The sequence below is a fragment of the Oncorhynchus tshawytscha genome, unplaced genomic scaffold, assembly GCF_018296145.1.
Source record: "Oncorhynchus tshawytscha isolate Ot180627B unplaced genomic scaffold, Otsh_v2.0 Un_contig_18431_pilon_pilon, whole genome shotgun sequence".
Classification (NCBI taxonomy): domain Eukaryota; kingdom Metazoa; phylum Chordata; class Actinopteri; order Salmoniformes; family Salmonidae; genus Oncorhynchus; species Oncorhynchus tshawytscha.
The window spans coordinates 40,001-55,000 of NW_024608965.1; the positions used below are offsets into that span (position 1 = coordinate 40,001).

The 15,000-nt window shown below is 47.1% G+C and overlaps 1 protein-coding gene across 1 annotated transcript in view; it reads right to left on the reverse strand.

Annotated features, from left to right (window-relative positions):
• Positions 1-15,000, reverse strand: part of LOC121844052 (pleckstrin homology domain-containing family G member 4B-like) — a 42,532-nt gene that overhangs the window by 715 nt on the left and 26,817 nt on the right. The window contains exon 8 of the mRNA XM_042313921.1: positions 6,357-6,495. Within this exon, the coding sequence (XP_042169855.1) occupies positions 6,357-6,495 (139 nt within the window). The remainder of the gene's footprint in view (positions 1-6,356; positions 6,496-15,000) is intronic.

Consider the following 15,000-nt stretch of genomic DNA (forward strand, 5'->3'; position numbering starts at 1 on the left):
AGTTAGATGATGTTAGAGTGAGTCAGAAGATGTTGGAGCAGTCAGAAGATGTTGGAGTGAGTTAGAAGATGTTGGAGTGAGTCAGAAGATGTTGGCCAGTGAGTCAGAAGATGCTGGAGTGAGTCAGAAGATGCTGGAGTGAGTCAGATGATGTTGGAGTGAGTCAGATGATGTTGGTGTGAGTTAGAAGATGTTGGAGTGAGGAGTGAGTTAGAAGAGGTTGGAGTGAGTCAGAAGATATTGGAGTGAGTCAGAAGATGTTGGAGTGAGTCAGAAGAGGTTGGAGTGAGTTAGAAGATATTGGAGTGAGTCAGATAATGTTGGAGTGAGTCAGATGATGTTGGAATGAGTTAAAAGAGGTTGGAGTGAGTCAGATGATGTTGGAGTGAGTCAGAAGATGTTGGAGTGAGTTAGAAGATGGAGTGAGTTAGAAGATGTTGGAGTGAGTCAGAATATTTTATTTGAAAATAAACGACTATTCATGTTAATCTGAGAGACTGTTATTATGTGTTATTGTGATCCAAATGATACGGACCCTGATTTGAACTTTCATTGCTAATGTGTTTATCTTTCATGGAAGATTCTTTATCCATAAAACGAAGTGGACGGAGAACAAACCCCTCTTCACATTATTTAAGATAGAATTTAAATTCTATTTAGAAATTATCGGTAAATCTAAAAACAAAAAAGCAATACACACCATAAAACATCTTAACAAACTGAAAATGTATCTCGCTATGTAAAACCCCCGTCTGTTAGGTTTATGTCTTGTTTGTGTATTTCTGCTTTTCTATTTGTTGTGTTCATAATAAAAATATTTGAAAAAATTAAGAAATAATAAATAAAATACACACACACACACACGCACACACACACACACACACACACACACACACACACACACACACACACAGAATGACAATATCTGTAAATCTATGACAGGCCCCCTAATGTACAGTTGGTACCTGCTGTAATCAGAGGTTCCCTAACCTTTAGGGCCCATGACTCCATTTTGATATATAAAGAAATGTGCGGCCCTCCACCATGTAAAAACAAGAGTTCTGTAATCTGTCACAGCCCTGACCGTAGAGAGGTTTTTATGTCTCCATTTGGTTTGGTCAGGGTGTGATATGGGGTAGGCATTCTATGTTCAAGTTTCTATGTTGTCTATTTCTTTGTGTTTTGGCGGGTGTGGTTCTCAGTCAGGGACAGCTGACAGCACAAACTGAAATTAGGGGAACTATTAGAATTTTATCAACCAGGAAATGACGGAGCGATTTCTGCACATTGCACCTTTAGGTCCATATGTATCTACTGGTTTTCTGCCATCACTAGTCCATATGTATCTACTGGTTTTCTGACATCACTAGTCCATATGTATCTACTGGTTTTCTGACATCACTAGTCCATATGTATCTACTGGTTTTCTGACATCACTAGTCCATATGTATCTACTGGTTTTCTGACATCACTAGTCCATATGTATATACTGGTTTTCTGACATCACTAGTCCATATGTATATACTGGTTTTCTGACATCACTAGTCCATATGTATCTACTGGTTTTCTGACATCACTAGTCCATATGTATCTACTGGTTTTCTGACATCACTAGTCCATATGTATCTACTGGTTTTCTGACATCACTAGTCCATATGTATATACTGGTTTTCTATACTATTCTACTGTATCTTAGTCTATGTATTACTCATCTCATATGTATAGACTGGTTTTCTATACTATTCTAAGGTATCTTAGTCTGTTCCTCACTGACATCACTAGTCCATATGTATATAGCCTTAACTCATTCCTACTTAGATGTATTTTGGGGTATACGTTGTGGAATTGTTAGCTATTACTGCATTGTCGAAGCTAGAAGCACAAGCATTTCACTACACAATAACATCTGCTAACCATGTGACCAATAACATCTGCTAACCATGTGACCAATAACATCTGCTAACCATGTGACCAATAACATCTGCTAACCATGTGACCAATAACATCTGCTAACCATGTATGTGACCAATAACATCTGCTAACCATGTGACCAATAACATCTGCTAACCATGTGACCAATAACATCTGCTAACCATGTGACCAATAACATCTGCTAACCATGTGTATGTGACCAATAACATCTGCTAACCATGTGACCAATAACATCTGCTAACCATGTGACCAATAACATCTGCTAACCATGTGTATGTGACCAATAACATCTACTAACCATGTGTATGTGACCATTAACATCTGCTAACCATGTGACCAATAACATCTGCTAACCATGTGTATGTGACCAATAACATCTACTAACCATGTGCATGTGACCAATAACATCTGCTAACCATGTGTATGTGACCAAAAACATCTGCTAACCATGTGTATGTGACCAATAACATCTGCTAACCATGTGCATGTGACCAATAACATCTGCTAACCATGTGACCAATAACATCTGCTAACCGTGTGTATGTGACCAATAACATCTGCTAACCATGTGTATGTGACCAAAACATCTGCTAACCATGTGCATGTGACCAATAACATCTGCTAACCATGTGACCAATAACATCTGCTAACCATGTGACCAATAACATATGCTAACCATGTGTATGTGACCAATAACATCTGCTAACCATGTGTATGTGACCAATAACATCTGCTAACCATGTGACCAATAACATCTGCTAACCATGTGTATGTGACCAATAACATCAGCTAACCATGTGTATGTGACCAATAACATCTGCTAACCATGTGACCAATAACATCTGCTAACCATGTGACCAATAACATCTGCTAACCATGTGTATGTGACCAATAACATCTGCTAACCATGTGTATGTGACCAATAACATCTGCTAACCATGTGACCATCTGTTAACCATGTGACCAATAACATCTGTTAACCATGTGACCAATAACATCTGCTAACCATGTGACCAATAACATCTGCTAACCATGTGACCAATAACATCTGCTAACCATGTGACCAATAACATCTGCTAACCATGTGACCAATAACATCTGCTAACCATGTGACCAATAACATCTGCTAACCATGTGACCAATAACATCTGCTAACCATGTGACCAATAACATGTTATTTGATTTTAAACGGTTGACAAGATAGAGCCACATGTGTAGGGAGAAAACAGAAACCGCTCTGTTTACGATAACCTCCTCTAGAGGCTACCGGAGGTCACTGATACCCCAGGTCTATGAACCCATTTTCATATCAGGACCCCTAGTTTGGAAGACTCTGCTATAATGCATCATAGCTATAAGAGTTATAAGCTGTTATGTACCTCCTTGACTCCCTCTCCAGGCTCCTGAAACATGATAAACTCCAGTTCCTGCCCGATTGAGAGTCCCAGCCCCTTTCCCCAGCCCCTATAACCAGCCCCTATCCCCAGCCCCTATAACCAGCCCCTATCCCCAGCCCCTATAACCAGCCCCTATAACCAGCCCCTATAACCAGCCCCTATCCCCAGCCCCTATAACCAGCCCCTATCCCCAGCCCCTATAACCAGCCCCTTTCCCCAGCCCCTATAACCAGCCCCTATAACCAGCCCCTATCCCCAGCCCCTATAACCAGCTCCTATAACCAGCCCCTATAACCAGCTCCTATAACCAGCCCCTATAATGGGAATTGATGGGAAATGATGTAAATATATCACTAGCCACTTTAAACAATGCTACCTTATATAATGTTACTTACCCTACATTATTCATCTCATATGTATACGTATATACTGTACTCTATATCATCGACTGCATCCTTATGTAATACATGTATCACTAGCCACTTTAACTATGCCACTTTGTTTACATACTCATCTCATATATACTGTACTCGATACCATCTACTGTATCTTGCCTATGCTGCTCTGTACCATCACTCATTCATATATCCTTATGTACATATTCTTTATCCCCTTACACTGTGTATAAGACAGTAGTTTTGGAATTGTTAGTTAGATTACTTGTTGGTTATTACTGCATTGTCGGAACTAGAAGCACAAGCATTTCGCTACACTCGCATTAACATCTGCTAACCATGTGTATGTGACAAATAAAATTTGATTTGATTTAACCAGCACCGATAACCAGCCACTATAACCAGCCCCTATAACCAGCCCCTATAAACATCCCCAGCCCCAATCCTTATAACCAGCCCATATCCCTATAACCAGCCCCTATCCCTATCCCCAGCCCCCTGTCCCTATAACCAGCCCCTATCCCTATAACCAGGCCCTATCCCCAGTCCCCTGCCCCTATAACCAGCCCATATCCCTATAACCAACCCCTACCCCCAGCCCTCTATCCCTATAACCAGCCCCTATCCCCAGCCCCTATAACCAGCCCCTTAACCAGCCCCTATAAACACCCCCTATCCCTATAACCAGGCCCTATCCCCAGTCCCCTGTCCCTATAACCAGTCCCTATCCCTATAACCAGCCCCTACCCCCAGCCCTCTATCCCTAGCCCCAGCCCTTATCCCTATAACCAGCCCCTAACCCCAGCCCATATAACCAGCCCCTATCCCCAGGCCCGATAACCAGCCCCTATAATCAGCCCCAGCCCCTGTCCCTACCCCCAGCCCCTATCCCTATAACCAGTCCCTATCCCTATAACCAGCCCCATATCCCTATAACCAGCCACTAACCCCAACCCCTATAACCAGCCCCTATCCCTAGCCCCTATAATCAGCCCCAGCCCCTATCCCCAGCCCCTATCCCTATAACCAGCCACTATCCCTATAACCAGCCCCTATCCCTATAACCAGCCCCTTATCCCCAGCCCCTATCCCTATCCCCAGCCCCTATCCTCAGCCCCTATCCCTATAACCAGCCCCTATCCCTATAACCAGCCCCTATCCCTATAACCAGCCCCCATCCCCAGCCCCCTATCCCTATAACCAGCCCCTATCCCTATAACCAGCCCCTATCCCTATAACCAGCACATATCCCTATAACCAGCCCCTATCCCTATAACCAGCCCCTATCCCTATAATCAGCCCCTATCCCTATAACCAGCCCCTATCCCTATAACCAGCCCCTATCCCTATAACCAGCCCCTATCCCTATAACCAGCCCATATCCCTATAACCAGCACATATCCCTATAACCAGCCCCCCCTATCTCTATAACCAGCCCCTATCCCTATCTCTATAACCAGCCCCTATCCCTATAACCAGCCCCTATCCCTATAACCAGCCCCTATCCCTATAACCAGCCCCTATCCATATAACCAGCCCCTATCCCCAGGTCCTATCCCTATAACCAACCCCTATCCCCAGCCCCTATCCCTATAACCAGACCATATCCCTATAACCAGCCCATATCCCTATAACCAGCCCCCATCCCCAGCCCCTATCCCTATAACCAGCCCCTATCCCTATAACCAGCCCATATCCCTATAACCAGCCCATATCCCTATAACCAGCCCCTATCCCTATAACCAGCCCATATCCCTATAACCAGCCCCTATCGCTATAACCAGCCCCTATCCATATAACCAGCCCCTATCCCCAGCCCATATCCCTATAACCAGCCCCTATCCATATAACCAGCCCCTCCCCAGCCCCTATCCCTGTAACCAGCCCCTCCACAGCCCCTATCCCTATTCCCAGCCCCTATCCCTATTCCCAGCCCTATACCCCAGCCCTAACACCCAGCCCTATACCCCAGCCCTAACACCCAGCCCTACCCCAACCCTATACCCCAGCCCTATACCCCAGCCCTAACACCCAGCCCTATACCCCAGCCCCAACACCCATACCCCAGCCCCAACACCCAGCCCTATACCCCAGCCCTATACCCCAGCCCCTATACCCCAGCCCTATACCCCAACCCTATACCCCAGCCCTATACCCAGCCCTATACCCCAGCCCTATACCCAGCCCTATACCCCAGTCCTAACACCCAGCCCTATACCCCAACCATATACCCAGCCCTATAGCCTAGCCCTATACCCCAGCCCTATACCCCAACCATATACCCAGCCCTATACCCTAGCCCTAACCCAGCCCTATACCACAGCCCTAAACCCCAGCCCTATACCCCAGTCCTATACCCCAACCCTATACCCCAGCCCTAACACCCCAGTCCTAACCCAGCCCTATACCCCAGCCCTAACACCCAGCCCTATACCCCAGCCCTAACACCCAGCCCTAACACCCAGCCCTATACCCCAACCCTATATCCCAGCCCTATACCCCAGCCCTAACACCCAGCCCTATACCCCAACCCTATACCCCAACCCTATACCCCAGCCCTATACCCCAGCCCCTATACCCCAGCCCTATACCCCAGCCCTATACCCCAACCCTAACACCCAGCCCCTCTCACCTCCTTGAATCCCTGCTCCAGACTCTTGAACTCCATGATAAAGTCCAGTTCCTGAGTGCGTTGGTTGGACAGCATCACCAGCTTGTGAACCAGCTCATCCACCTGATCATACAGACCAGCCACAACCTCCACGGCATCTCTGGAGGGACACACAGAGAGAGAGACAGTCCTTTAGAGTTCCAGTAGGACAGATAGAGGCAGGCTCCTTTTGAAGACAGTACAGTAGTTCCTCAGTCCAATACAACGTTTCCTTGCACAGTAGAAACAAGACACTTTCAGCTAGGACACAGCTAGGACACAGCTAGGACACAGCTAGGACACAGCTAGGAGAGACTCTCTTGACTCAGAGGACAGCTAGGAGAGACTCTCTTGACTCAGACGACAGCTAGGATAGACTCTCTTGACTCAGACGACAGCTAGGATAGACTCTCGACTCAGACGACAGCTAGGAGAGACTCCCTTGACTCAGACGACAGCTAGGAGAGACTCTCTTGACTCAGACGACAGCTAGGATAGACTCTCTTGACTCAGACGACAGCTAGGAGAGACTCTCTTGACTCAGACGACAGCTAGGAGAGACTCCCTTGACTCAGACGACAGCTAGGAGAGACTCCCTTGACTCAGACGACAGCTAGGAGAGACTCCCTTGACTCAGACGACAGCTAGGAGAGACTCCCTTGACTCAGACGACAGCTAGGAGAGACTCTCTTGACTCAGACGACAGCTAGGAGAGACTCCCTTGACTCAGACGACAGCTAGGAGAGACTCCCTTGACTCAGACGACAGCTAGGAGAGACTCCCTTGACTCAGACGACAGCTAGGAGAGACTCCCTTGACTCAGACGACAGCTAGGAGAGACTCCCTTGACTCAGACGACAGCTAGGAGAGACTCCTTGACTCAGACGACAGCTAGGAGAGACTCCTTGACTCAGACGACAGCTAGGAGAGACTCCTTGACTCAGACGACAGCTAGGAGAGACTCCCTTGACTCAGACGACAGCTAGGAGAGACTCCTTGACTCAGACGACTATCTTTCACCAAAATCAAACTTCTGATTTTTAACTGTAGAAGAAAGATGTGATTGTATTGTTGCCTGTTCCTCTCTGAAGAAAAGTAAATATTCCCCCCTCGTGTGCTGTCTTTAGTTGATGCTAGTCAGAGCCAGTCTGTGGTACTACTGTACACTGTGGTCATCACTGACATGGACTGACAGAGCAGACTGACATCTCATTGGATCACCAGTTGAATTGATTGACATGGGGTGGATGTGTTGATTGAGTTGAGGAATGAGAGATAGAGATTTGATTGGATGAGCTGGTTTGAGTGACAGAGCAGAGTGTGTGTGTGTGTGTACTCTACCGTGTCTATCTATCTATCTGCTTCCTTGTCCGTGTGTGTGTGTGTGTGTGTGTATCTGTCGTTAAGGAAGCATTAGCTCAGGGCTCCAGCAGCAGACACTGACTGAGTACATTGTGAGGGACGCCTAGGATGAAGCCCGGGTCGATGACTACAACATGACATCATAGCCCCTAGCTAGCTCTACTGTAGTCCAGTATTACAGTACACTGCATTGTCCTCACGTTATACTGTACAGCCATACTCTGTTTCCCCAACATTTAGACCAACACACACACAACAGTTAGACCACTCACACACACACAACAGTTAGACCACACACACACAACAGTTAGACCAACTCACACACACAACAGTTAGACCAACTCACACACACACAACAGTTAGACCAACTCACACACAACAGTTAGACCAACTCACACACACAACAGTTAGACCAACTCACACACACACAACAGTTAGACCAACTCACACACACAACAGTTAGACCAACTCACACACACAACAGTTAGACCAACTCACACAACAGTTAGACCAACTCACACACACACAACAGTTAGACCAACTCACACACAACAGTTAGACCAACTCACACACACAACAGTTAGACCAACTCACACACACAACAGTTAGACCAACTCACACACACACACACAACTCACACACACAACAGTTAGACCAACTCACACACAACAGTTAGACCAACTCACACACACAACAGTTAGACCAACTCACACACACACAACAGTTAGACCAACTCACACACACACAACAGTTAGACCAACTCACACACACAACAGTTAGACCAACTCACACACACACAACAGTTAGACCAACTCACACACAACAGTTAGACCAACTCACACACAACAGTTAGACCAACTCACACACAACAGTTAGACCAACTCACACACAACAGTTAGACCAACTCACACACAACAGTTAGACCAACTCACACACAACAGTTAGCCCAACTCACACACAACAGTTAGCCCAACTCACACACAACAGTTAGACCAACTCACACACACAACAGTTAGACCAACTCACACACACACAACAGTTAGACCAACTCACACACAACAGTTAGACCAACTCACACACAACAGTTAGCCCAACTCACACACAACAGTTAGCCCAACTCACACACAACAGTTAGCCCAACTCACACACACACAACAGTTAGACCAACTCACACACAACAGTTAGACCAACTCACACACACACAACAGTTAGACCAACTCACACACAACAGTTAGACCAACTCACACACAACAGTTAGACCAACTCACACACAACAGTTAGACCAACTCACACACAACAGTTAGACCAACTCACACACAACAGTTAGACCAACTCACACACAACAGTTAGACCAACTCACACCCAACTCACACACAACAGTTAGACCAACTCACACACAACAGTTAGCCCAATGTGTAATTGTGATGACCTGACCTTTGTCTGAAACATTTAAACATCTTTGTAGAACATAAATATCAGCAGGGTGATTATATTGGAAAACCTCCTTTTAACTGAGGACAATCAGAAAGGACCGTCACACACTCTGCAGGTAGACTAGTGGTTAGAGGGGAGGGGCGGCAGGTAGACTAGTGGTTAGAGGGGGAGGGGTCAGGTAGACTAGTGGTTAGAGGGAGGGGTGGCAGGTAGACTAGTGGTTAGAGGGGGGGGCAGGTAGCCTAGTGGTTAGAGGGGAGGGGTGGCAGGTAGACTAGTGGTTAGAGGGGTGGTGGAGGGGAGGCAGGTAGACTAGTGGTTAGAGTGGAGGGGAGGCAGGTAGACTAGTGGTTAGAGTGGGAGGGGAGGGGTGGCAGGTAGACTAGTGGTTAGAGGGGAGGGGTGGCAGGTAGACTAGTGGTTAGAGGGGAGGGGCGGCAGGTAGACTAGTGGTTAGAGGGGAGGGGTGGCAGGTAGACTAGTGGTTAGAGGGAGGGGAGGCAGGTAGACTAGTGGTTAGAGTAGAGGGGAGGGGAGGCAGGTAGACTAGTGGTTAGAGGGGAGGGGAGGCAGGTAGACTAGTGGTTAGAGTGGAGGGGCGGCAGGTAGACTAGTGGTTAGAGGGGAGGGGAGGCAGGTAGACTAGTGGTTAGAGGGGAGGGGCGGCAGGTAGACTAGTGGTTAGAGGGGAGGGGCGGCAGGTAGACTAGTGGTTAGTGGGAGGGGCGGCAGGTAGACTAGTGGTTTGGAGGGGCGGCAGGTAGACTAGTGGTTAGAGTGGAGGGGCGGCAGGTAGACTAGTGGTTAGAGTGGAGGGAGGCAGGTAGACTAGTGGTTAGAGTGGAGGGAGGCAGGTAGACTAGTGGTTAGAGTGGAGGGTAACCAGCAGGTAGACTAGTGGTTAGAGCGTTGGACTAGTAACCAGCAGGTAGACTAGTGGTTAGAGTGTTGGGTCAGTAACCAGCAGGTAGACTAGTGGTTAGAGTGTTGGACTAGTGGTTAGAGTAACCAGCAGGTAGTCTAGTGGTTAGAGCGTTGGACTAGTAACCAGCAGGTAGACTAGTGGTTAGAGTGTTGGGTCAGTAACCAGCAGGTAGACTAGTGGTTAGAGTGTTGGACTCAGTAACCAGCAGGTAGCCTAGTGGTTAGAGCGTTGGACTAGTAACCAGCAGGTAGCCTAGTGGTTAGAGTGTTGGACTAGTAACCAGCAGGTAGCCTAGTGGTTAGAGCGTTGGACTAGTAACCAGCAGGTAGCCTAGTGGTTAGAGTGTTGGACTAGTAACCAGCAGGTAGCCTAGTGGTTAGAGCGTTGGACTAGTAACCAGCAGGCAGTTAACCCACTGTTCCCTGAACAAGGCAGTTAACCCACTGTTCCCTGAACAAGGCAGTTAACCCACTGTTCCCTGAACAAGGCAGTTAACCCACTGTTCCCTGAACGAGGCAGTTAACCCACTGTTCCCCTGAACAAGGCAGTTTAACCCACTGTTCCCCTGAACAAGGCAGTTAACCACTGTTCCCCTGAAGATATTTAACCCACTGTTCCCCTGAGCAAGGCAGTTAACCCACTGTTCCCTGAACGAGGCAGTTAACCCACTGTTCCCCTGAACGAGGCAGTTAACCCACTGTTCCCTGAACGAGGCAGTTAACCCACTGTTCCCCTGAACAAGGCAGTTAACCCACTGTTCCCCTGAACGAGGCAGTTAACCCACTGTTCCCCTGAACGAGGCAGTTAACCCACTGTTCCCCTGAACGAGGCAGTTAACCCACTGTTCCCCTGAACGAGGCAGTTAACCCACTGTTCCCCTGAACGAGGCAGTTAACCCACTGTTCCCTGAACGAGGCAGTTAACCCACTGTTCCCCTGAACGAGGCAGTTAACCCACTGTTCCCCTGAACGAGGCAGTTAACCCACTGTTCCCCTGAACGAGGCAGTTAACCCACTGTTCCCCTGAACAAGGCAGTTAACCCACTGTTCCCCTGAACAAGGCAGTTAACCCACTGTTCCCTGAACAAGGCAGTTAACCCACTGTTCCCTGAACAAGGCAGTTAACCCACTGTTCCCCTGAACAAGGCAGTTAACCCACTGTTCCCTGACAAGGCAGTTAACCCACTGTTCCCTGAACAAGGCAGTTAACCCACTGTTCCCCTGAACAAGGCAGCTAACCCACTGTTCCCCTGAACAAGGCAGTTAACCCACTGTTCCCCTGAACAAGGCAGTTAACCCACTGTTCCCTGAACAAGGCAGTTAACCCACTGTTCCCGGTGCACCGAAGACGTGGATGTCGATTAAGGCAGCCCCCACCTCTCTGATTCAGAGGGGTTTGGGTTAAATTCGGAAGAGACATTTCAGTTGAATGGATTCTAGATACCCCCCATTCCTGTCTGAACACACCATGTCTGCCCCCTGCTGACAGAGTTAGGACACACACACTAGAAAAACTATCAAATCAAACCAACTATCATAGTGGTTCAGCAGTCCCAGATAGACTGAATTGGTGTAGAATGACTTGACTGTCATGTTGCCCCAGCAACGGTGGAACCAGTGTGGTGCTGCCCTAGCAACAGGCTGGCCGGCAGGGGTTCTGTTGTCATGCTAATGTCTGGCGGCATGCCGACTGGACCAGGCTGTCAATCACTATCGCTTTGTCCAGGAAGAGGGAAGGACGGGGTTAGGAAGGCATCTTCCTGAACTGTCACAACTCAGACAGACAGTGGGGTTTGGTTTGAAACACCCACAGTGAGGGGTCCCGTCAGTCTGCTGACGAAGGATCAACGGTTCAGAATGAGTCTGGATCTCTGTGTGTCTCCTCAGTAGGGGATCAACGGTTCAGAATGAGTCTGGATCTCTGTGTGTCTCCTCAGCTACGACCTGGGGCCTTATAGGACAGAGAGAAGCTTCATATGGAGATCACTGAGAGTCGTAGAGATGACCTTGACTACAATGCCAGTAGTGAGATACTGTATTATAACACGGACCTACAGTGGATAAACAATACTCTTTATTTCACCAGATTGGAGAGGAGTGACACGTGTCTGTTTATTTTACAGAACATGTTGCTAGGCAACGGTATGTTTCTTTCTGTGTGTGTGTGTGTTGTGTGTGTGTGTGTGTGTGTGTGTGTGTGTGTGTGTGTGTGTGTGTGTGTGTGATACTAGCATTGAGGCTGTGTCACCCTGTCAGCACCTCTCTCCTAAAGGACCAAAATATTCCAATTGTATTTGTGACCTGCCTGGTAGACAACAGGTTGTATTTGTGACCTGCCTGGTAGACAACAGGTTGTATTTGTGACCTGCCTGGTAGACAACAGGTTGTATTTGTGACCTGCCTGGTAGACAACAGGTTGTATTTGTGACCTGCCTGGTAGACAACAGGTTGTATTTGTGACCTGCCTGGTAGACAACAGGTTGTATTTGTGACCTGCCTGGTAGACAACAGGTTGTATTTGTGACCTGCCTGGTAGACAACAGGTTGTATTTGTGACCTGCCTGGTAGACAACAGGTTGTATTTGTGACCTGCCTGGTAGACAACAGGTTGTATTTGTGACCTGCCTGGTAGACAACAGGTTGTTTGTGACCTGCCTGGTAGACAACAGGTTGTATGTGTGACCTGCCTGGTAGACAACAGGTTGTATTTGTGACCTGCCTGGTAGACAACAGGTCATGACACTGTTGTGAAGTACCAGGTAATAACATGGCTATATACAGGAAGTACCAGGTAATAACATGGCTATATACAGGAAGTACCAGGTAATAACATGGCTATATACAGGAAGTACCAGGTCATAACATGGTTATATACAGGAAGTACCAGGTCATAACATGGCTATATACAGGAAGTACCAGGTAATAACATGGCTATATACAGGAAGTACCAGGTAATAACATGGCTATATACAGGAAGTACCAGGTAACAACATGGCTATATACAGGAAGTACCAGGTAACAACATGGCTATATACAGGAAGTACCAGGTAATAACATGGCTATATACAGGAAGTACCAGGTAACAACATGGCTATATACAGGAAGTACCAGGTAATAACATGGCTATATACAGGGAGTACCAGGTAACAACATGGCTATATACAGGAAGTACCAGGTAACAACATGGCTTTATACAGGAAGTACCAATAAACAACAATACGACCCCATACTGACACACAGAGTGGTGTTACTGCAGCTCCATACTGACACACAGAGTGGTGTTACTGCAGCTCCTTACTGACACACAGAGTGGTGTTACTGCAGCTCCATACTGACACACAGAGTGGTGTTACTGCAGCTCCATACTGACACACAGAGTGGTGTTACTGCAGCTCCATACTGACACACAGAGTGGTGTTACTGCAGCTCCTTACTGACACACAGAGTGGTGTTACTGCAGCTCCATACTGACACACAGAGTGGTGTTACTGCAGCTCCATACTGACACACAGAGTGGTGTTACTGCAGCTCCATACTGACACACAGAGTGGTGTTACTGCAGCTACAGGAACAATACGACCCCATACTGACACACAGAGTGGTGTTACTGCAGCTCCTTACTGACACACAGAGTGGTGTTACTGCAGCTCCATACTGACACACAGAGTGGTGTTACTGCAGCTCCATACTGACACACAGAGTGGTGTTACTGCAGCTCCATACTGACACACAGAGTGGTGTTACTGCAGCTCCATACTGACACACAGAGTGGTGTTACTGCAGCTACAGGAACAATACGACCCCATACTGACACACAGAGTGGTGTTACTGCAGCTACAGGAACAATACGACCCCATACTGACACACAGAGTGGTGTTACTGCAGCTCCTTACTGACACACAGAGTGGTGTTACTGCAGCTACAGGAACAATACGACCCCATACTGACACACAGAGTGGTGTTACTGCAGCTCCATACGGACACACAAGTGGTGTTCCTTCAGCTCCAGAACAGACACAAGAGTGGTGTTACTGCAGCTCCACACTGACACACAGATCTGTTACTGCAGCTCCAACACAGGAGCCTCTTCTCTCCTCTGACACAGGTCCTTTACTGCATAGGGACTTGGACCCAGAGTGGGTGATCAAATCAGCTAAATTTTGACACACAGAGTGGTGTAAAACTGCAGCTCCATTACTGACACACAGCAAGGTGGTGTTACTGCAGCTCCATACTGACACACAATCTGCAGCCACCAAGTCAGATTTGTAAAATGCTCTATACTGACAAAGCATGAGAAGCTGTTATCTGAGCTAGCATGACACACAGAATACTGCAGCTCTCAACTGACAACAGAGTGGTGTTACTGCAGCTAAAATATAAAACTGACACACAGAGTGGTGTTACTGCAGCTCCATATGTCACATAAACACACAAGTGGTTTTACTGATTAGCTCCATACTGTATACCCAAAATGTGATTTGTTAAGACCAGCTGATCCAGAAAATGCCCCTTTACAAGACACACAGAGTGGTGTTTTAAAATTACAAAAGTTGCCTATAAACTTTACAAATCACTTTAAACTACTTTACTAAACCAACTTTAGGTATTAATACGTTAATAACCCCAAACTGACACACAGAGTGGTGTTACTGCATTCCATACTGACACACAAGTCTTGAAATCATCTTCCATACTGACAACAGACATGGTGTGGTGAGCCCCAAAACAGGAAGGGCCTTATGTCATCAAACCATACTGAACACAAAAATGCCAGTACTGGCGCTCCATGGAAGCTGTAGGCATTTACAGGGGTGTTACTGCAGCTCCATACTGACTGGCAGATGAATATTATTTTTGCAGTTTACAGGAACAGTTTTACACATATCTAAACAGTTATGTTATC